This window comes from Macaca nemestrina, chromosome 18 (assembly GCF_043159975.1).
Source record: "Macaca nemestrina isolate mMacNem1 chromosome 18, mMacNem.hap1, whole genome shotgun sequence".
In the NCBI taxonomy this organism is placed as follows: domain Eukaryota; kingdom Metazoa; phylum Chordata; class Mammalia; order Primates; family Cercopithecidae; genus Macaca; species Macaca nemestrina.
Window position 1 is genome coordinate 66,944,365 of NC_092142.1, and position 22,257 is coordinate 66,966,621.

Genomic DNA, 22,257 nt, shown 5'->3' on the forward strand with positions numbered 1-22,257 from the left:
AAATTGTTTTAATTAGTTTACTAGTTGGCTGGGCATCAAAAGCCACCCGGACCCATTGTCTGTCTCATGTCTCACCCTCCCACTTCTGCCCCAACTCTGAATACCTGTTTCAGGGAGAAACTGCTGAAGCAGCACTCCCAGCTAGCCTCTCAGAAGCCCTGTAGGGCAGTTCTCTCCCACTCCACAGGGTGACTGGTCTTGGGAAAGCAGGCAGGAAGAGCTCAGGTCCGACTTGAAGCTTCTCGCACTGAAGCCTGTGCAGTCAGTTCTGATACCTCCTGTGACTTCTGCTGTGGCGAGGTTCAGGGCTCTAGTAGCAGGAGAGATGATCCTGAATCCTGCTGAAGCTGGAGAGGCCTTGGCAAAATGGCCCATCACATTTAGGCCCTGTGGGCTGAGGTCTCAGCAGTATCAAGGGAGGGGTCCGCTGTATCCCCAGAAGGATCAGGATCATATCCAGGGTGCCCCACATACACCAAACCAGGCAGAGGGCAGCTCAGCTCCTGTCCCATCTGCTTTGGATATCATTACCCAAAGGCAGGTAATCTGAAGAGCCAGCCTCCACTGCCCACAGAGCCAGGCCCAGTTGGGTTGGAGTATAGGTCAAGAGCTGTGGAAGGAGGCAGTCTGTGAGGGACTCATAATTTAGGAGTCCTCACCCCTCAGACCGCTGCAGGACATTGCCAGGCCTCTATTCCCTTCCTCAGAATACAGACTTCATGCTGTCTTCAAATCCCAGGGAGTCTTAGCTATTAGGGCAGTTTCTGCTTCTCCATTTTGGGGACAAATGCCTTGCCCAATACAAATCTAGCCCCCCATCCCACAGACTTCTGGATGGTATAAACCTAGTGGCAACGTAGCAACGATAGGCCAGAACCAAACCCAAGATTTGGGTCAGTGCCCTGTTACGGGTTTTAGGATTGGTAAGGACACCACAGCTAAATCTGACGTGTAAAAGGATACCCTTTCCCCGTCCCAGTGCGGGTGGACTGTATCCCCACCTCTTCAGATCCCATAGATTGCCGGGTGACATTGGGCACAGGGCTGGATGGTGTGCTGTTTGAGAGGACAGCATGCTCAGGAGATTTCAATAGGAGTGATCTCTAGACTGATGTGTATTTGGGGAAGTGGGGGTGGGGAAGAGGTAGGTGCCTGCTGCCTCAAACCACCTTGTGTAAAATCTGCAATACAGCTTCTTCCATGTACCTGTGCCTGAACTGTCTGCAATAAAGAAGAATTTGTAAACTGTGGTTTCTTTCTTCTAACCTGAGGGTGCCAGGTGGGACAAGGGGATGCTGGGGGACAGTAGGGAACAATGACTGATCATTGTGGTGGGACCATCTCTGCTCTTGCAATTCCTGAGTTTTATGACCTCGAGGGTCGCCTCAGGCCTTGAGTTATTCCCACCCATTCTCCAAAGGAAACCTGAGGCACCTGCCAATTCAGCATATTCTGGGGGTCTGAAGGACCTTAGCATGGGCGGCTGAGTTGACCCCGTCCTGGGACCATTGGAGCCATGCTCTGGGAGTGGGCAGGGACCTGGCGGCTTCTGAGTCGAGTAGGGTTCTGGGTGGCCCAGTGTGTGGACGTTTACCTCATCCCTGTGGAACTTCCCTGACCTCGCGGGCACAGGGGCGGGGCCGCCGAAGGGGACGGGCTGCGGGAAGGGTTTAGGCTTCCGCCCCCAGCCCGGAACCTTTCTTCTCCGTCCCTGGCAGGTTCCGGGAGCCTCGGCTAGTGGGGGCCGGAAGTGGAGGCGGTTGGTGGTGTTGGCGGGGCTCGGGGACGCTGCGCGGGCGGTGGTTTGCGAACTGCGGGTGGACTGAGTGTAGTGACCGGCGTCCTGCTGTCTCGCCCCGTCGCGGGTGGGCGAGGGTGGGTGGTGCGCGGCGGCGGCGGAACGAACGCGGTGCGGGCGGGGCGCCCGCCGCTGGGCTCATGGCCTCCTGCGCGAGCATCGATATCGAGGACGCCACGCAGCACCTGCGGGACATCCTCAAGCTGGACCGACCCGCGGGCGGTGAGCGGGGGTTGCGGGGGTGGGCCCCAGGCGAGCTGACAAAAGGGCGGCGCGCGTCTGAACCGCCCTTGGGGCCCGCAGCTCCCTTAGGACCAGCTCTGGATCCTCCTGGCGGGTAAGGGTGGACGGGGATTGACTGCGCCCCTCGTTTCCTGGCCCCAGGTCTCTAGTGTTCCTGGGACTGGCCTAGCTTCTCTTCCCTTTCGCCATGGTTCAGAGGCCTGGTCTGGGCTCCGTATATGGAATTCTGGGCCTAGGCTTAAGCGCGATGCTGAAGAGCCGCCGGTCCCCGCCATAACTTGTCCTTCTCTCTGGAATAAAGACTCCAGGCCTCCCGTTCTGAAACTGATTTCCAGGAGGAAGGTGTCCAGCCTCAATTCCGTGTTCTTTCTGGGATGAAGGCAAACCACAGACCGCACCACCCTGACTGAATTAGGCTACAAATATCTCCAAGCCCTAATTTGTTCCCATTCATTCATATTTCTCTTTGGCTCTTAATGATACCTCAGAACTAATCTTGCCCCCAAAGATTCCCCAAGACGCAGCTAACAGGGTTGTAATATACTGTTGTCATTGAAAGAGAGGAGTGTCTCGATACTGTGATGGGCATGGGAAGGGTGGAGGCTGATGAGTGCAGAGTGCAGGTCTGAGAGGGGAGAGTGGGCTAGGTCTGGTAATGTGAACAGGGTCTTGGGTGTCAGAAAAGGCACCCAAGGCATGTATGTAGACGCCACCTATTAGGAAAAGGAAATAGCACGTGTGGAGGCACTAGTTTACTGACAGGTTTAGGGATCTCTGAAGTGGCCGGTGATGATGGTGTGGGTGTACAGTGGAGGACTGATGTTTCCTCAGATCTTGTTCTTACACCTGCTGGGAGGCCCAGACTGGCTGCTTCTGGAAGCAGGCACTGGTGCTCACTAGGGGTGGATTCAGCTAACCCCTACTTTCAGAAAATCCATCTGCTGCCTGAGACCACTGGGGCCTTTGTGCCAGGCCTGGAGTGTGTGCCCTCTTCACTCATGAGTTGGGCGTGGACCTCTTCTGCTGCTCAGCTGCTTTGCAGACTAGACTCTGCAGATATTTGGTAGAGCCTGGCATGGCCAACCATGTACAGCCTGGGCCTGCTTTTTGGTTGTCCTCATGGTACCCTTCATGGAAGGAAGAGTGGTCAGCTTGTCACTGAACAGCTAAAGTGGCTCTGATCCGAATGAAGTGGCCTGCAGGCTTTCCTTATAACTCCTTTGTTTATTGATTGGCACTTGATTCCCTTGTTTGCCAAGCAGCTCTTTCTTGTTTCCTCTCACTGGAGGACCAGGTCAGAACTCAGACTGTTGAGGGCTGGGTGCGGTGTCTCCCGCCTATAATCCCAGCACTTTGGGAGGCCGAGGTGGGTAGATTGCTTGAGGCCAGAAGTTCGAGACCAGCCTGGCCAACATGGTTTCCCAACATGGTGAAACCTCGTCTCTACTAAAAATATAAAAATTGGCCGGGCACAGTGGCTCACGCCTGTAATCTCAGCACTTTGGGAGGCCGAGGTGGGCGGATCACAAGGTCATGAGATCGAGACCATCCTGGCTAACTCGGTGAAACCCCGTCTCTACTAAACATACAAAAAATTAGCTGGGCATGGTGGCGGGCACCTGTAGTCCCAGCTGCTCGGGAGGCTGAGGCAGAAGAATGGTGTGAACCTGGGAGGCGGAGCTTGCAGTGAGCCAAGATCACGCCACTGCATTCCAGCCTGGGCGACAGAGCAAGACTCCAAAGAAAAAAAAAGCTGGGTATGGTGGCTCATGCCTGTAATCCCAGCACTTTGGGAGGCCGAGGCGCGTGGATCACAAGGTCAGGAGTTCGAGACCAGCCTGGTCAAGATGGTGAAACCCCATCTCTACTAAAAATAAAAAAAAAGTAGCCGGGCATGGTGGCACGTGCCTGTAGTCCCAGCTACTTGGGAGGCTGAGGCAGGAGAATCCCTTGAACCTGGGAGGCGGAGGTTGCTGTGAGCTGAGATCATGCCACTGCACTCTAGCCTGGGCAACAGAGCGAGACTCCATCTAAAAAAAAAAAAATTAGCTGAGCTGTAATCCCAGCTACTTGGGAGGCTGGTGCAGGAGAACTGCTTGAACCCAGAGGGTGGAGGTTGCAGTGAGCCAGGATCGCGCCAAAAGAACCGAAAGACTGTTGTGACTGGAAACTTACTATGTTCCTGAATGTGGAGCCCTAGGCTCCTTGCCATTTGGGGATTTTGGAAATGGTGTCTGAGCCTATGAGAGTGTTTGAAACCCAGCCAGTTGCAAAGAACTGAAATGCTGTCTTTCGTTACTCCACACTCTGTCCCATAGTTTCTCTCCTTTTGGTCCAGCTCCTTTATGTCCCTGCATTCTGTGTTTACTTGCCCAAGATAGCTTCTTCGGAGCTATTTCTGTGTGGGGCAGCCCCTTCCACATCCTACCAGTGCCCTTCCATGCCTTAGGAGCCCATCTTCTCTCCAGATCTTGACATTACATTGGTCTAGGCCGTGATCTCTCTCACCCAGATTCTCAACCATTCTGCCTGCTATCTTAATCATCCCACTGGCCAGAACTGACCGCGTCACCTTCCCCTTTGAAACTCTTTATGGTTCTCATGGCCCACAGGGAAGAGTCTAAGTGCCACAGCATCATACCTGATGCCTCTGCAGCTTTGTTTTCCCTCCATCCTTCCTGTGTTTGTGTGTTCTGGCCACACTAACTGCTGTATAAAGTCTTTCCTGACCGTTCCTATGCCCTCACTCAGAGTCCACAGAGTTCTGTAGTAACCCAGGCCTGAGTATTAACTGGCCTCAAAGGGTCCTTGATGGCTTGTACCCCTCCCCCAGGCAGAAGAGCCTCATGCTCATCCTTGGTCCTGCATACGTCAGCGTTTATGGAACGAGAGATGAACACAGGGCCCTCCTCCTCATGGACATGCTTTGCTCAGTTGAGTGTTCCTAGAACACCTCATAGTTCTTGAAGGAAATTCTGCAAGGGGAGAAGCTTGTGGGCAGGTCGAGCAACCTTATCAGAGTGACCCTCTCTGTCCCCAGGCCCCAGTGCAGAGAGCCCACGGCCATCCAGTGCCTACAATGGGGACCTCAATGGGCTTCTGGTCCCAGACCCGCTCTGCTCAGGTGATGGTACCTCAACAAACAAGACTGGTCTTCGGACCATGCCACCCATTAACCTGCAAGAGAAGCAGGTCATGTGAGTACCTAGGAGACGACAATGGTGGTGATGGTGTGTTTGGGGTGTCTTCCTAGCTGAAGCCATGAGATGGGGAGTGAGCAGAGCCAGCAGCCTCTGCTGCTTCCTCTCTAGATGACCTGGGATGGGGCTTGAGCTTGCACTAGGATGAGAGGCAAGGACAAGCTCAAGGGTTTTTCCTGGATACCTGGTTTAAAATGAAAGTAGACTCATTCCCAAGGAAGGAGGTGAGCAAGCGGAGCTGTGGGTCTGGGGCCAGTGTACCAGGCAAAGCTGACATTGGACTAGATACCTTTACCAGGCTGGCTATGTCCTCGCTTCCTCCCGTCCCTGCCCATTGAGCCTTTGGGTGAACAAGAGACAAAGTTTTTGCACTCTTGCCCACAGCTGTCTCTCAGGAGATGATAGCTCCACCTGCATTGGGATTTTGGCCAAGGAGGTGGAGATTGTGGCCAGCAGTGACTCTAGCATTTCAAGCAAGGCCCGGGGAAGCAACAAGGTAGGTACTAGGATGCTGTGGCATATATAATGTATAGGGGCACACCCAGCCTTTCCGGTCTCCCTCATGCTGCCAGTTCCTGTGGGGCCACCTTGACACTTTCCCAGTTTCAGGAAGCCAGGGCTGGGTGCCAAGCCTCTGTGGGAGTCTGGCTCCAGGAGGTAACAGTGGGTAGCTGGACTTGCATCTGTGTCCTCTCCCATCCCCAGGGATGTTGGGGGCCACCTAGGCTCTAGGGAAGTTCCGTGACTTTTCTCACCCTGGGTTCTCAGGTGAAAATTCAGCCTGTCGCCAAGTATGACTGGGAGCAGAAGTACTACTATGGCAACCTGATTGCTGTGTCTAACTCCTTCTTGGCCTATGCCATTCGGGGTGAGTAAAGACAGTGGGGAGGAAGGACGTCCTTCCTCCTATGCTGGACGTCCAACAGAGCCAGTTCCAACATCAGGCCACTCAGGCCTTAGGGGTACAATGGAAGGTTTGTCCATGCTGCCTCTTGGGGAGCTGGGTGGGAAAACCAAACTTGCGACTATGGTGGTGGCAGGAGACAGACAGGGGCAGCGCTTCTCTGCTGCTGCCTGAGCCTGGATGTGTACTCATGGTCCACTGCTCTCCTGATTCCAGCTGCCAACAATGGTTCCGCCATGGTGCGGGTGATCAGTGTCAGCACTTCGGAGCGGACCTTGCTCAAGGGCTTCACAGGCAGTGTGGCTGATCTGGCTTTTGCACACCTCAACTCTCCACAGCTGGCCTGCCTGGATGAGGCAGGCAACCTGTTCGTGTGGCGCTTGGCTCTGGTTAATGGCAAAATTCAGTATCCATTCCTTCCCGTGGGTGGTGGGACTGAAGAAGGGTGGGCGGAGCTGGGGTGTCACGCCTCTTCATTCACCTATCTAGCCCTTAACACCCTGCTCAGAGAAGAGATCTTGGTCCATATCCGGCAGCCAGAGGGCACGCCACTGAACCACTTTCGCAGGATCATCTGGTGCCCCTTCATCCCTGAGGAGAGCGAGGACTGCTGTGAGGAGAGCAGCCCGACGGTGGCCCTGCTGCATGAAGACCGGGTGAGGGGGCTGGCATGGCAAGGAGGCGCCAGAGAAGCCATAGTGTGGGGATGGGCTGCACACTCACCTCTCTCTGCCTTCCAGGCTGAGGTGTGGGACCTGGACATGCTCCGCTCCAGCCACAGCACTTGGCCTGTGGATGTCAGCCAGATCAAGCAGGGCTTCATTGTGGTAAAAGGTCATAGCACGGTAAGCCTATGACTGCCTGCCTCCCCTGTCCTCTCTTTCCTCATATCCGTCCTCTGTTCCCTATATCCACAGCTGTCCGGGCAGCTTTACTAGCATTCTGTCCATGGGGACTCTGAGCTCAAAGTGGCCCTTGCCTGTGCAGTTTTCTCCTTACCTCACAGCACCCTGCAGGTCTGGCCTTCTCTAGGGACCCTGTTCATTCAGTCAGTCACACAAGCATGCCAGTCCCACCATGAGTCAGTCCAGCTCATTACCATCCTCACTTGGGAGGGACTTGTTCTCACCTCTAGTCAGCAAAGCTTTTTGGGTTCTTTCTAGTGCCTCAGTGAAGGAGCCCTCTCCCCTGATGGGACTGTGCTGGCTACTGCGAGCCATGATGGCTATGTCAAGTTCTGGCAGATCTACATTGAGGGGCAAGATGAGCCAAGGTAAGGCAGGGCCTCAGGGACCAGGATCCTCCCGAGGTAGCCGACCGGACTGCTCACTCAGGCCCCTCATCTGCCTACCTGCAGGTGTCTGCACGAGTGGAAGCCTCATGATGGGCGGCCCCTCTCCTGCCTCCTGTTCTGTGACAACCATAAGAAACAAGACCCTGAGTGAGTGAGTGGGCAGCCTAGTGGGTGGTGGGCTGGACCATGGCTCCCAGCAGGCGGCCCAGCCAGCCAGTCAGTGCCTTGTTGCCTTGCAGTGTCCCTTTCTGGAGGTTCCTTATTACTGGTGCTGACCAGAACCGAGAGCTAAAGATGTGGTGTACGGTGTCCTGGACCTGCCTGCAGACTATTCGGTAAGGAGTAGTTGGAAGGCTGGGGGACTGGGCAGGGGCAGCAGGGTTGGGAATGTGGCTTCCTTCAGTTCTCAGCCTCATTCACTCTGCTTTGTGGCTCTCTAGCTTCTCCCCAGATATCTTCAGCTCAGTGAGTGTGCCCCCTAGCCTCAAGGTTTGCTTGGACCTCTCAGCAGAATACCTGATTCTCAGTGATGTGCAACGGAAGGTAGGCTGCCATGGGGTACCCTGGGCAGAGCTGGGATTATAGAGGAAGGCCGGGGGGCAGGTGGCGCATTGCAGCCCTTAGCCTCTGAGCTCAGCTAGGAACGTTCTGCCTGTGCAGGTCCTCTATGTGATGGAGCTGCTGCAGAACCAGGAGGAGGGCCATGCCTGCTTCAGCTCCATCTCGGAGTTCCTGCTCACCCACCCTGTGCTGAGCTTCGGTATCCAGGTTGTGAGTCGCTGCCGGCTACGGCACACTGAGGTGCTGCCTGCCGAAGAGGAAAATGACAGCCTGGGTGCTGGTGAGCTGCCCCAGGGTCAGAGCTATGTGTCCATATATCTAGGGGGTGTGGAGGCACAGAGAGGGCCAGGGGCTTCATCATCCACACTATCCTTTCAGATGGTACCCATGGAGCTGGTGCCATGGAGTCTGCAGCTGGTGTGCTCATCAAGCTCTTTTGTGTGCATACTAAGTGAGTGAGTGGGGAGGCCCATCAGTGCCCTGTCTGTGTCTGTCTCCACTCTACTGATCCTTGCCCTTGGAGCACTTTATTCTCCCCCTTCTTTTCCTGCAGGGCACTGCAAGATGTGCAGATCCGCTTCCAGCCACAGCTGAACCCTGATGTGGTGGCCCCACTCCCCACCCACACTGCCCACGAGGACTTTAGTGAGTAGGGCGTGAGAGGGAGGTAGGGTAAGTTGGACTGACCAGGGTCTGAGATCTGACTCAAGTGGCAACTTCCCCTGCAGCATTTGGAGAGTCTCGGCCCGAACTGGGCTCCGAGGGCCTGGGGTCAGCCGCTCACGGCTCCCAGCCTGACCTCCGACGAATCGTGGAGCTGCCTGCACCTGCCAACTTCCTCAGTCTGAGCAGTGAGACCAAGCCCAAGTTGATGACGCCTGACGCCTTCATGACACCTAGCGCCTCCTTGCAGCAGGTACTCTCCCAAGGTAGGGGGACCTGGGAATGCCTCAGCCATAGGCCACAGGTCTTATTCCCTGCATCTCCCCAGATCACTGCCTCTCCCAGCAGCAGCAGCAGTGGTAGCAGCAGCAGCAGCAGCAGCAGCAGCAGCTCCCTTACAGCTGTGTCTGCCATGAGCAGCACCTCAGCTGTGGACCCCTCCTTGACTAGGTGAGGCAAGGGTCAGAGATGGAGGATGGCAGGGGCTGGTACCAGATGATGCCAGGCTCTGGCTGCTGACACCTCAAGCTTCCCCTACCAGGCCACCTGAGGAGCTGACTTTGAGCCCCAAGCTGCAGCTGGATGGCAGCCTGACAATGAGCAGCAGCGGCAGCCTGCAGGCAAGCCCACGCGGCCTCCTGCCCGGCCTGCTCCCAGCTCCAGCCGACAAACTGACTCCCAAGGGGCCGGGCCAGGTGTGTGAATGGGTGTGTGTGTGAAGTGGGAGCAGGTGGGCGGCAGCAGGGAAGGTAGGTGGTGGGTTCCTCCCGACCCCCCTGCTGCTGATCCTGCTCTACCCAACATGGTCCATGTTTCCCTGAGGTTATTTCACCCTCCTGTGTTTCTTGGTGGGTGTCCTCTCAGCCTCCCTGCCCCCACCTCCTCTTCTGGGCTGTGGCCTCGTTTTTGACCTGTATCCCCACTTGACCTTTTGACTCTGCTGCCCCGTCTCTCATTACTACTAATACTAATGCTTCGTGTCTGTGCCCCCATCCCTGCCTCACCTCCTGTCACTTAAGCCTCCATCTTTGGCCCACCTCAGGTGCCTACTGCCGCCTCTGCACTGTCCCTGGAGCTGCAGGAAGTGGAGCCCCTGGGGCTACCCCAAGCCTCCCCTAGCCGCACCCGTTCCCCTGATGTCATCTCCTCAGCTTCCACTGCCCTGTCCCAGGACATCCCTGAGATTGCATCTGAGGCCCTGTCCCGTGGTTTTGGCTCCTCTGCACCAGAGGGTCTTGAGCCAGACAGTATGGCTTCAGCCGCCTCAGCACTGCACCTACTGTCCCCACGGCCCCGGCCAGGGCCCGAGCTCGGCCCCCAGCTTGGCCTTGATGGAGGCCCTGGGGACGGAGATCGGCATAGTACCCCCTCCCTCCTGGAGGCAGCCTTGACCCAGGAGGCCTCGACTCCTGACAGTCAGGTTTGGCCCACAGCACCTGACATTACTCGTGAGACCTGCAGCACCCTGGCAGAAAGGTGAGGAGCTTGGGAGGGGAAAAGTATGTTAGCAGGAGGGACTTCAGATAGATTCATCCTCTGCTGAGTTGGCCTGTCCTTCCAGCCCCAGGAATGGCCTTCAGGAAAAGCACAAGAGCCTGGCCTTCCACCGACCACCATATCACCTGCTGCAGCAACGTGACAGTCAGGATGCCAGTGCTGAGCAAAGGTGGGTGCCACTCTACACCATTGTCCTCATGGGGGGATGGGCAGCAAGTGGGCAGAGGCTTACTTCTCCTTCCCCTTCCCACAGTGACCATGATGATGAGGTGGCCAGTCTTGCCTCTGCTTCAGGAGGCTTTGGCACCAAAGTTCCTGCTCCACGGCTGCCTGCCAAGGACTGGAAGACCAAGGGATCCCCTCGAACCTCACCCAAGCTCAAAAGGAAAAGCAAGAAGGATGATGGGTAGGGAGGAATCCTAGGGAGGGAGAGGGTGGTCTCCAGGCTGCCTGACGTAGCCTGAGGTGCTTTTCACCTATGGCAGGGATGCAGCCATGGGATCCCGGCTCACAGAGCACCAGGTAAGTGAACGAGCCCACTTTGTACTTGTGGAACTTCACCCTGCGGGGGTGGAGAAGGGCTCTGGGCCATTCCCTGGTCTGGTGTGTGGGGATGGGTGGGGCAGGCATCATGTGACTGTCAGTGCTATTGACAGGTGCCAGAGCCCCCTGAGGACTGGCCAGCCCTAATTTGGCAACAGCAGAGAGAGCTGGCAGAGCTGCGGCACAGCCAAGAAGAGCTGCTGCAGCGTCTGTGTACCCAACTCGAAGGCCTGCAGAGCACGGTTACAGGCCACGTAGAACGTGCCCTTGAGACCCGGCACGAGCAGGAGCGTATCCTTGAGACTGGTAGCACAACATGGCATAGGGATGGGGGCAGCATTCTTGGCCTGGGAAGGAGTACACGACCTGCTCCAGGCCTGTTCCTTAGCTACGGTGCAGAGCGGCGGCTGGAGCGAGCACTGGCTGAGGGGCAGCAGCGGGGAGGGCAGCTGCAGGAGCAGCTGACACAACAGTTGTCCCAAGCACTGTCTTCAGCTGTAGCTGGGCGGCTAGAGCGCAGCATAAGGGATGAGATCAAGAAGACAGTCCCTCCATGTGAGTTTTGCATGCAGATTCCTTTTGGGTGGTTCAGGTGGAAGTGGGGGTACCTGTCAAGCTTCTTCTCATGGCTCCACCTCCCCCTCTTCCACTCTGCCAGGTGTCTCAAGGAGTCTGGAGCCTATGGCAGGCCAACTGAGCAACTCAGTGGCTACCAAGCTCACAGCTGTGGAGGGCAGCATGAAAGAGAACATCTCCAAGCTGCTCAAGTCCAAGGTGCTATAGGGCCCAAGATGTGGGTGGAGGTGGTGGTTCCTGGGCCTAGTCAGGCCAGGTTGGGCTCAGGTTTTCAGGTTTTCTTTTTTTTTGTTTTGTTTTTTTTTTTTTTTTTGAGATGGAGTCTCACTCTGCCTCCCAGGCTGGAGTGCAATGGTGCAATCTCAGCTCACTGCAACCTCTGCCTTCCGGGTTCAAGTGATTCTCCTGCCTCAGCCTGCCAAGTAGCTGGGGATACAGGCGCGTGCCACCACACCCAGCTAATTTTTGTATTTTTAGTGGAGACAGGATTTCACCATGTTGGCCAGGGTGATCTCGATCTCCTGATCTCATGATCCGCCCGCCTCGGCCTCCCAAAGTGCTAGGATTACAGGTGTGAGCCACTGTGCCCAGCAGGCTCAGGTTTTCAACTTGGCCCCCTCTTCTAACCCCAGAACTTGACTGATGCCATCGCCCGAGCAGCTGCAGACACATTACAGGGGCCGATGCAGGCAGCCTACCGGGAAGCCTTCCAGAGTGTGGTGCTGCCGGCCTTTGAGAAGAGCTGCCAGGCCATGTTCCAGCAAATCAATGATAGCTTCCGACTGGGGACACAGGAATGTGAGTGGGGTCATATGGCCCAAGGTGGGAGCGGTTATCCTCTTTCCTTCTGTTCCTCTTATAGTCCCTGTGGTCACCCCTCAGACTTGCAGCAGCTAGAAAGCCACATGAAGAGCCGGAAGGCACGGGAACAGGAGGCCAGGGAGCCTGTGCTGGCCCAGCTGCGGGGCCTGGTCAGCACACTGCAGAGTGCCACTGAGCAGATGGCAGCCACCGTGGCCAGCAGTGTTCGGGCTGAGGTGCAGCACCAGCTGCATGTGGCTGTGGGCAGGTGTGTGGGCAGAGTACTGGGCAAGGTGGTGGGCTTGAGAAAGGCCAGACTGGGCTCCCTGTTCACTTCACCTCACTCACTTCCCTTTGCAGCCTTCAGGAGTCCATTTTAGCACAGGTACAGCGCATCGTTAAGGGTGAGGTGAGTGTGGCGCTCAAGGAGCAGCAGGCCGCCGTCACCTCCAGCATCATGCAGGCCATGCGCTCAGCTGCTGGCACACCTGTCCCCTCTGCCCACCTTGACTGCCAGGCCCAGCAAGCCCATATCCTGCAGCTGCTGCAGCAGGGCCACCTCAATCAGGCCTTCCAGCAGGTATGATAGGCGTTAGGCCCTGGTAAGGGTCACGTGTCTCTTGACAAGGCCCACACACCATACATTCCACCCACCAGCTTTGTACCTTCTGGTCCCAGCAGACTGTTCTTGGTTCCCTTTGGCCTCGAGGCCATTGTCCCTGCTGCTTCCTCTTCCTGGACCCCCTTCTTCCCACCTAGCCCACCTTGCTTTACAACTACCCTTCTCAGGAACCATTTCCCAATCCCCTAGGGTAACTATACAACTCTGCGGGGCTCTCTCTGAGTCCCTCTGGAGCCCTCACTAGCGCACCCCGTTGTCTTCCTCCCTCAGGCCACACAGTTCAGATAAACAGACATTCCATCCTGATATTTGCTATAAACACTGCTCTTTTTTTCTCCTCCAGGCACTGACAGCTGCTGACCTGAACCTGGTGCTGTATGTGTGTGAAACTGTAGACCCAGCCCAGGTTTTTGGGCAGCCACCCTGCCCACTCTCTCAGCCTGTGCTCCTTTCCCTCATCCAGCAGCTGGCATCTGACCTTGGCACTCGAACTGACCTCAAGCTCAGGTAAGTGGGGGCAGCCAGGAATGGGGAGATGAACTGGGGAGTGGGGGAGTGGGAGCGAGCAGTTTGAATCTGACACCCACTTCTGCCTGAATCCTCTCCCTAATTTTCTCCACCAATCCTCTCTGCCCTCACCCAGAGGGTTTCCTCTGGGCTTCAGTGCCACCAGGGGGCGCTCCCATCTGCTGGTGCCCACCTGTAGCCTGTCCTTTCCCCCATCCCCAGCTACCTGGAAGAGGCCGTGATGCATCTGGACCACAGTGACCCCATCACTCGGGACCACATGGGCTCCGTTATGGCCCAGGTGCGCCAAAAGCTTTTTCAGTTCCTGCAGGCTGAGCCACACAACTCACTTGGCAAAGCGGCCCGGCGTCTCAGCCTCATGCTGCATGGTCTTGTGACCCCCAGCCTCCCTTAGCTGCTAAGCCTGCCTTGCCCAGGGGTGGGATGGCACTGAAGGCCATCAGACAGGCCTAGGCCGAGGCAGGGTCACGGCTGGCCTTGACCTGCTCAGGCCCCCATCTCTGGGGTGTTTGGGGGTCAGGGAGCAGGGAGCACTGGCCGTGGTCTACAGGGTGTGGTAGTCAGAAGGTTTAGGCTGGGCCCAGGGCAGGTATTGTGCCTGCTTGGGTTCTGCCATGCCTGGAGCATGACCCTGAGATCGTGACACCACTTGAGTGGAATTTTCCATGTTCCTTTTTACCTCTAATTTGGATCTTTTTGTTTTTGAAAAATGTTGAGAAATTCAATTAAATGCTTTTGGAATAAAATGGAGTATGTGTGTGCTTTTGGTTTGTCTTTGGTGTGACTCTCATAACTGCCCTCTGTTCCTTCCCTGCCCCTCTCTTCCCTGTGGAGCTCTGTCTAGGCCAACCCAGCCAAGGGGCGGGGTTACCCACTCATCTGCTCCAACTGCCTTCCCAGATCTCCCTTCTCCCTACTTTTATGGGGTGAGGGTCCAGGGGCCTGCTCAGCACCAGCCTGTGCTCCTGGGAATTTCTGCTCTCTGAGGTCCCTTCTCGCTCCTTTTCCCATTTGGGTGTTGGAGGTGGAGCCGCCGGCTGGGTTCGGAGCCCCACCCCCGGCTTCCATCCAATCACCGTCCCTCCCTCCGGGGGCTGGGCGGACGGGCTGCGCTCCAAGCTGCTAGCTCTCGCACTAGGCTCTCAGCCAGGGACGATGCGCCGCTGCCACTGCCGCTGCCGCTGCTGCTGGCAACCACCCCGTGCCCTGAGGCCGTTGCTGTTGCTGCCCCTCGGTGAGTGCGGGCGTCCGGGGCCCGGGGCACACCCCCTTCTTGCCCAGCCAGGCCAGACTGGGCATAGGGTGTGTGGGAACACTGGGCACCAGGGTGGAGAAGAGTTGCAAGGGCTCCAGGAAGGTGTGCTGGTGACTTCAGGACAGAAGGTGAGAGGCACAAACAGCCCTAGTTATGGGGGAAGGACTCCAAAATTTGCATCCCCTCTTATGATAAAGGGAGACATGCCAATGGCAGGACTTATAGATCGGTCATAGGATCCCTAAGTCCTCTCTGAGGGTCTGGCCTGGATCCCAATACCTCTGCATCCTGCCCTGTCTCTCCAAAAATACCTATCTTTAGAGAGAGTTTGGAGGGCCAAGCAAAGCTTGTCTAAACCGCAGAGAGATGCACTTGTTTCTAGTCCCGGGCCTCTGGACCACCCTCCCCTCCACCCTATCCTGATTCCTTCACGTGAACCCTCCTCATCCCATCTGGGGCCCCAGAAGCTCGGAGGAAGAGCTGATTTGGGGGACACAACATCCCCTCCCCCTGTGCAAATCCCAGTCTGGGTCTTACCTTGAAGGGGGCCTGGGTAGGTAATCCCCAGATTTGCCCTTTAGTTCCTTAGGGCACCCTTTTTCCGCTGAGTCACATCCCCAGAGTGCTCCCAGGTAAACAAGCCCCTGGGGGCTGGGGGACGGGCCTGGCTCATCCTATCTACCATTCCCCCACCCCCACCCCATTTCTAGTCCTTGTACCTCCCCTGGCAGCAGCTGCAGTGGGCCCAAACCGCTGTGACACCATATACCAGGGCTTCGCCGAGTGTCTCATCCGCTTGGGGGACGGCATGGGCCGCGGAGGCGAGCTGGAGACCATCTGCAGGTACCAGCGGGTGCGAGGCAGTGGCCCAACCTGTGCCACCATTGGGGACTGAACCTTTTATTTCCCAAACCAAAATCTCCTTGCCTCACCTAATCCCCCTAATCCCACTCCCTTAACAGATCTTGGAATGACTTCCATGCCTGTGCCTCTCGGGTCCTGTTGGGCTGTCCGGAGGAGGCAGCTGCAGTGTGGGAATCACTACAGCAAGAAGCTCGCCGGGCCCCCCATCCGAATAACTTGCACACTCTGTGCAGCGCCCCGGTGCATGTTCGGGAGCGCGGTACAGGCTCCGAAACCAACCAGGAGACACTGCCAGCTGCAGCACCTGCACTCCCCATGGCCCCTGCGCCCCCACTGCTGGCGGCTGCTCTGGCTCTGACCTACCTCCTGGGGCCTCTGGCTTAGCCTATCAGGTCAGGTGGCAGTGCCTGTGCCTCCAGCCCTGCCCTGGCGGTGGTTGTCCAGGCCCTGCAGAGCGCAGCAGGGCTTTTCATTAAAGGTATTTATATTTGTACTAAGCTCCTTCCTTTCTCCTGGCTGCGGCCTTGCTTGGCTGGGGCCAGGGACTCCCAGAAACTGATCCTTTGCTTGGATGGAATGGGCGGGGCTGAGGGCCACCACAGGGGACTCAATCTTCCTCCTTACGAACACTGGTTTCCCAGTGGCAGCGCAAAGCTTTCCATTTCGTGCAGGTCCCAAGAGCTCCTCCAGTGGAGACCAGAGATCTGCCGGAATGCACAGTCTTCCTCTACTTTCCTATGCTGGCTTGGGGTCGGGAGGGCGGGGTCTCAGCCCCGCACTCCTAGCACTGCCTACCCCTTCTATCCCGGCCCCTGGGGGCCAGGTGAGCTGGTGAAGTGCCCTTGATCTCAGCTCCACCCCCTCCCCAGCCTCTGGGCTCCTGACCATTTCACCTCCTCCTCTCTCTGCCTGTCACCTCAGCCTTCAAGGCACAGCACAGACTGTGTGCTCAGTCCCTTCCTCTGGCTTTCTGGTCTGTCTGAAGGAGGCCTGTTCTAGAAGGTGGGGAGCCTCTGTTGAAGTCCACATTCAAGCCCCTGATATGACCTGAAGTGGCAAAAACTGGGGTTACTGTAAGGGTTCCTCTGGCCTCTGCTCTCCACAACCTTGTTCTTTGAGAAGAGGTAGGCGGTGTGTTGTCAAAACAACTGCAGAAGGCTTTCTGGAAGCCGTGGAATGACAGCATGTGGTGTGCGAGGAGCCCCTCTTCATACCGGTGGAAAGGAAGAGCAAAATCAGCTAGGCAGAATCTGAGGAAGGAGGAAGCCTTCTGGGGGTGGGACCTTCTTCTGATCAGCCTTCTCCCACCACTGCCAGGATCCTATTCCAAGCCACCACCCCACGGTTTATAGAGGAACTGCCATAGTCTCCTCATTGACTTATATTATCGTTCCCTCCACTTTATTTTTATTTATTTTTTTTGAGACGGAGTCTTGCTCTTGTCACCCAGGCTGGAATGCAGTGGCGCAATCTTGGCTTACTGCAACCTCCACCTCCTGGGTTCAAGTAGTTCTCCTGCCTCAGCCTCCCTGGTAGCTGGGATTACAGGTGCCCGCCACCATGCCCAACTAATTTTGTATTTTTAGTAGAGATGGGTTTCACCATGTTGGCCAGGCTGGTCTCGAACTCCTGACCTCAGGTGATCTAACCCCCTTGGCCTCCCAAAGTGCTGGGATTGCAGGCATGAGCCACCACGTTCCGCCTTATTCTTTACTTTCTAAATTGAAAAACTCAGCCGGGTGCAGTGGCTCACTCTTGTAGTATCACCTCCTCTAGGAACTATTCCCTAACCCTGACTACAAGCTGAATCAGAAGGCTCCTCTAGGTCCACACGGCTCCTGGATTCCCTTCTGCCTCAGTACTGATAGCACTAGCTTGTTATTGTCTAGGTACAGGTCAGAATTCCCCACTGTGGATTCCCCAAGGGCAGGAAGTCCTTTTTGTCAGAATCCTCGTTGTGTCTCTAGCATCCATCCTAGGGCTGGATATAAAGGGTGCACTTGTGGGAGGGTGTGGAATGAAAGATAGAGCTCTTAAGTCCAGCATGGGTAGTGCTACAGTCAGCAAGAGCTTGGACTGAGAATGACCCCACTGTGGAGGTGTGTCATTTTAGGGTGGCACCTTTACCCTGGGCATACTGCTAGGAAGGATGGTGCTGGGGCTGTATATCCCAGAAGTCTTCCAGAGCTGGGCTTGGATGACCAGGAGCAGGGGCCTGGCTGTTCTGGCCAGCCATCAGGGAGATTACCATCCTCCTGCTGTGACCTACTTTTCCCCTGGTTTTTGCTAAGTCCCTACTCTTCCATGGAATAGAGTGGGGCTTGGGGAGGGGGGAAAGAATCTGCTCTCTGGCCAGGGGCTTAAGGGCTTTGTGTGTTTTATCCTAGAGCTGGAGGAGAGGGGTGGGCTGATAGCCAAGCTGGCTGGGCCCTGGGCACAGCTGCCCAGGCCAGAGCATCATGGTGATGGTGTTTCACACATTTGAAGCACTGTGGACAAGGAGTACCTTATTGTTCTGAGAGAGCCTGAGGGATGGATGTCCTGAATCCAGTCCCCTCTGCATTAATGTATCTCTTCACCTAAGGACCTCCCTCCTGCTCTTCTCCAGAGCCCAAACCAGCACACAGTAAGGGTTCAATAAATATTTGTTAATTAATGCACTGAATGTCTGTAAAACAGGAGTGTTGTGTAGATTTCTGAGTGCCATCAACCTGGAATTCATATTACTTTTAACCCTCACAACAACTCTGTAAGGTCAGGATTATGACCCCCCCGCTTATATTTTATTTTATTTATTTATTTTATTTTTATTTTATTTATTTATTTATTTATTTATTTATTTTTGAGACGGAGTCTCGCTCTGTTAGTGCAGTGGCGCGATCTTGGCTCACTGCAAGCTCCGCCTCCTGTGTTCACGCCATTCTCCTGCCTCAGCCTCCCAAGTAGCTGGGACTACAAGCGCCTGCCACTGCGCCCGGCTAATTTTTTGCGTTTTTAGTAGAGACGGGGCTTCACCGTGTTAGTCAGGATGGTCTCGATCTCCTGATCTCGTGATCCGTCCGCCTCGGCCTCCCAAAGTGCTGGGAGTACAGGCGTGAGCCACCGCACCCAGCCTTTATTTTATTTTTTGAGACAAAGTCTCATTCTGTCACTCAGGCTGGAGTGCAGCAACCCAATCCTGGCTCACTGCAGCCTTGACCTCCTGGGCTCAAGCGATTCTCCAGCCTCAGCCTCTTGTGTAGCTAGGACTATAGGTCTGTGCTATCACACCCAGCTAATTTTATATTTTGGCAGAGACAGGGTCTCATTATGTCACCCAGGCTGGTCTCAAACTCTTGGCCTCAAATGATCCTCCTCCCTCAGCCACCCAAAGTGTTGAGATTACAAGCACGGAGCTAACCTTATATAGCTAAGAAAAATGAGGCTCATGGGCCAGACGTGGTGGTTCATGCCTGTAAGCCCTGCATTTTGGGAGGCCGAGGCAGGTGGATCACCTGAGGTTGGGAGTTCAAGACCAGTCTAACCAACATGGAGAAACCCTGTCTCTACTAAAAATACAAAAAATTAGCTGGGTGTGGTGGTGCATGCCTGTAATCTGAGCTACTCAGGAGGCTGAGGCAGGAGAATTGCTTGAACCTGGAAGGCAGAGGTTACGGTGAGGCAAGATCGTGCCATTGCACTCTAGCCTGAACAAGAGTGAAACTCCATCTCAAAAAAAAAAAAAAAGAAAAAGAAAAATGAGGCTTATGGCCCAGTGCAGTGGTCCATGCCTGTAATCCCAGCACCTTGGAAGGCTGAGGTGGGAGGATCACTTAAGGCCCTGTGTCAACAAATAGGCCAGGCGTGGTGGCTCAGGCCTGTAATCCCAGCACTTTGGGAGGCTGAGGCTGGCAGGTCACCTGAGGTTGAGGAGAGTTCGAGACCAGCCTAACCAACATGAAGAAACCCTCTCTCTACTACAAGTACAAAATTAGGCCAGGCACGATAGCTCACACCTGTAATCCCAGCACTTTGGGAAGCTGAGGCAGGAGAATCGCTTGAACCTGGGAGGCAGAGGTTGCAGTGAGCTGAGATCATGCAATTGCACTCCAGCCTGGAAAACGAGCAAAACTCCGTCTCAAAATACATAAATAAATAAGCAAGTCAGGCATGGTGGTGCGTGCCTGTAGACTTAGCTATTTGGGAGGCTGAGGTATAGGGGGATTTTAAGGAATCAGAGAGACCAATGGGGTTCAGGAGGATATTTATTAATTATTTAGGTGCACCGGCCCAGTTGGATTAAAATCTGAAGGACTGAGCCCTGAACAAAGAGTTAAGTTACCTTTTAAGCATTTTGTGGGGCAGGGGGAGCTCTTTGCAGGGGGAAGCATATTACAGAAGGAAGAAACAAAGCCCGTTATTAAATTAATTGAGACATGCATTACATCATTTCTTACTTTTCAAGGAGAAGCATGTTTTACGACTTGAGTTTATCTGTCTAGTGACCTTGCAACTGCACAGCTAGGGAAACGGGGTCTTCACAATGCCTGGGAAAGGAGGAGAGATAAGGCTCACTAGCCGCAGAAAAACAGGCAGTTAATTTTTAAAGGACTCCAGCTCTTTCTCTTTCTCAGGGAGAATTGGATTTTCTTATATACAACTGAGTTTCTGCTTACACATTCTTCAATTTCTTTTAATTCCTGTTCCAGAGGCAAAGGATCCCTTGAGCCTAGGAGTTCGAGGTTACAGTGAGCTTTGATTGATGCCACGCACTCCAGCCTGGATGACAGAGCAAGACCCTGTCTCTATTAAAAAAATAAAAAAGGGCCGGGCGCGGTGGCTCAAGCCTGTAATCCCAGCACTTTGGGAGGCCGAGGCGGGCGGATCACAAGGTCAGGAGATCGAGACCACAGTGAAACCCCGTCTCTACTAAAAATACAAAAAAAAATTAGCCGGGCGCGGTGGCAGGCGCCTGTAGTCCCAGCTACTCGGGAGGCTGAGGTAGGAGAATGGCGGGAACCTGGGAGGCGGAGCTTGCAGTGAGCCGAGATCGCGCCACTGTACTCCAGCCTGGGCAACAGCGTGAGACTCTGTCTCAAAAAAAAATAAAATAAAATAAAATAAAAAAATAAAAAAGGCTGGGAGCAGTAGCTCACGCCTATAATCCCAGCACTTTGGGAGGCTGAGGCCAGTGGATCACCTGAGGTCAGGAGTTCAAGACCAACCTGGCCAAAATTTAAAAAATAAAATGAGGCTAATGAGGCAGATGTCTTGCTTAAAGTCAAACAGCTCTGGAAGTGTCAGAGCTGGGATTTGATCCCAGGTATGTTTGGCCCCAAAGTCTATACCCTTAATTATTGCACTAGACTTTTGGAAACAATTTTTTAACTTTTTTTTTTTTTTTTGAGACGGAGTTTCACTCTTGTCGCCCAGGCTGGCATGCAATGGCACGATCTCGGTTCACTACAACCTCTGCCTCCCGGGTTCAAGCAATTCTTCTGCCTCAGCCTCCCAAGTAGCTGGGATTACAGGCGCCCGCCACCACACCTAGCTAATTTTTGTATTTTTGGTAGCAATGGGGTTTCAACCATGTTAGCCAGGCTGGTCTCGAACTCCTGACCTCAGGTGATCTGCCCACCTGGGCCTCCAAAAGTGCTAGGATTACAGGCATGAGGCACTGCACTGGCCACCATTGTTCTTTTTAAATGAAATCTTGGCCAGGCGCGGTGGCTCAAGCCTGTAATCCCAGCACTTTGGGAGGCCGAGACGGGCGGATCACGAGGTCAGGAGATCGAGACCATCCTGGCTAACACGGTGAAACCCCGTCTCTACTAAAAAATACAAAAAACTAGCCGGGCGCAGTGGCGGGCGCCTGTAGTCCCAACTACTCGGGAGGCTGAGGCAGGAGAATGGCGTGAACCCGGGAGGCGGAGCTTGCAGTGAGCTGAGATCCGGCCACTGCACTCCAGCCTGGGTGGCAGAGCGAGACTCCGTCTCAAAAAAAAAAAAAAAAAAAAAAAAGAAAAAAGAAATCTTGTATGAAACCTTACTACGGCTGGGCGTGGTGTCTCACACCTGTAATCCCAGCACTTTGGGAGGCCGAGGAGGGCAGATCGCCTGAGGTTAGGAGTTCGAGACCAGCTTGGCCAACATGGTGAAACCCTGTCTCTACTAAAAATACAAAAGGGCTGAGCGTGGTGGCTCACGCCTGTAATCCCAGCACTTTGGGAGGCTGAGGTGGGTGGATCAGGAGGTCAGGAGATCGAGACCATCTCGGCTAACACGGTGAAACCCTGTCTCTACTAAAAATATAAAAAATTACCCAGGTGTGGTGGTGGGCCCCTGTAGTTCCAGCTACTCGGGAGGCTGAGGCAGGAGAATGGCATGAACCCAGGAGACAGAGCTTGCAGTGAGCCGAGATTGCGCCACTGCACTCCAGCCTGGGTGACAGAGCGAGACTCCATCTCAACAAAAAAAAAAAAATTAAAATTAAAAATAAAAATAAGAAAATTAACCGGGCATGCCTGGATAATTTTTGTATTTTTAGTAGAGACGGGGTTTCACCTTGTTGGTCAGACTGGTCTCAAACTCCTGACCTGAGGTGATCCACCTGCCTTAGCCTCCCAAAGTGCAGGGATTACAAGCGTGAGCAACTGCACCCAGCCGACGACAATGTTTTATTGGTGTTAATTTATTTTTAGGTTTAAAGTATAACATTAGCTTATACAGTCAATCAAAGACAGTTCCATGTGCAAAGTACATACTCAATAAAGATTTGAATACATGAGCCACTGAAATGGGGAAGATGGATGGAGGTTACAATGCACTTACCATCTGCAGCACCTATTTTTCCCCCTCCAAGTTGGGTTGACTGTAAAGTGAACCAGTTCTGATCCTATAGAGAAGTCATTGTGAATGGTAACAATTTT

At 54.6% G+C, this 22,257-nt stretch overlaps 2 protein-coding genes across 6 annotated transcripts; both read left to right on the top strand.

The window, feature by feature from the left end:
- Nucleotides 1-1,725: 1,725 nt before the first annotated feature.
- LOC105491402 (enhancer of mRNA decapping 4) lies at nt 1,726-13,993 on the top strand. Of its 3 annotated transcripts, none has more exons than XM_011757778.3 (29): nt 1,726-2,020; nt 5,082-5,238; nt 5,626-5,737; nt 6,010-6,109; nt 6,362-6,551; nt 6,654-6,801; nt 6,886-6,990; nt 7,309-7,418; nt 7,503-7,586; nt 7,679-7,774; nt 7,880-7,982; nt 8,100-8,280; nt 8,379-8,451; nt 8,554-8,645; nt 8,729-8,916; nt 8,992-9,113; nt 9,205-9,358; nt 9,706-10,139; nt 10,225-10,329; nt 10,414-10,566; nt 10,646-10,682; nt 10,817-10,994; nt 11,103-11,258; nt 11,362-11,477; nt 11,912-12,077; nt 12,162-12,348; nt 12,441-12,660; nt 13,046-13,209; nt 13,432-13,993. In XM_011757778.3, the coding sequence occupies exons 1-29, from the start codon at nt 1,939-1,941 to the stop codon at nt 13,622-13,624; spliced, it is 4,206 nt and encodes a 1,401-aa protein (XP_011756080.1). In that variant the 5' UTR covers nt 1,726-1,938; the 3' UTR covers nt 13,625-13,993. The 3 variants fall into 3 exon arrangements, with proteins under 3 accessions (XP_011756080.1, XP_011756079.1, XP_011756081.1); XM_011757779.3 differs by adding an exon at nt 4,875-4,974 and having other exon boundaries at nt 1,761-2,020; nt 10,817-11,258; XM_011757777.3 differs by having other exon boundaries at nt 10,817-11,258.
- A 148-nt stretch (nt 13,994-14,141) lies between these two features.
- Nucleotides 14,142-18,032, top strand: LOC105491401 (neuritin 1 like). Of its 3 annotated transcripts, none has more exons than XM_024795962.2 (3): nt 14,142-14,464; nt 15,196-15,328; nt 17,837-18,032. In XM_024795962.2, the coding sequence occupies exons 1-3, from the start codon at nt 14,386-14,388 to the stop codon at nt 17,892-17,894; spliced, it is 270 nt and encodes an 89-aa protein (XP_024651730.2). In that variant the 5' UTR covers nt 14,142-14,385; the 3' UTR covers nt 17,895-18,032. The 3 variants fall into 3 exon arrangements, with proteins under 3 accessions (XP_024651730.2, XP_011756077.2, XP_011756078.2); XM_011757775.2 differs by lacking the exon at nt 17,837-18,032 and adding an exon at nt 15,448-15,842; XM_011757776.2 differs by lacking the exon at nt 17,837-18,032 and adding an exon at nt 15,448-15,842 and having other exon boundaries at nt 15,217-15,328.
- The last annotated feature ends 4,225 nt before the right edge of the window (nt 18,033-22,257 follow it).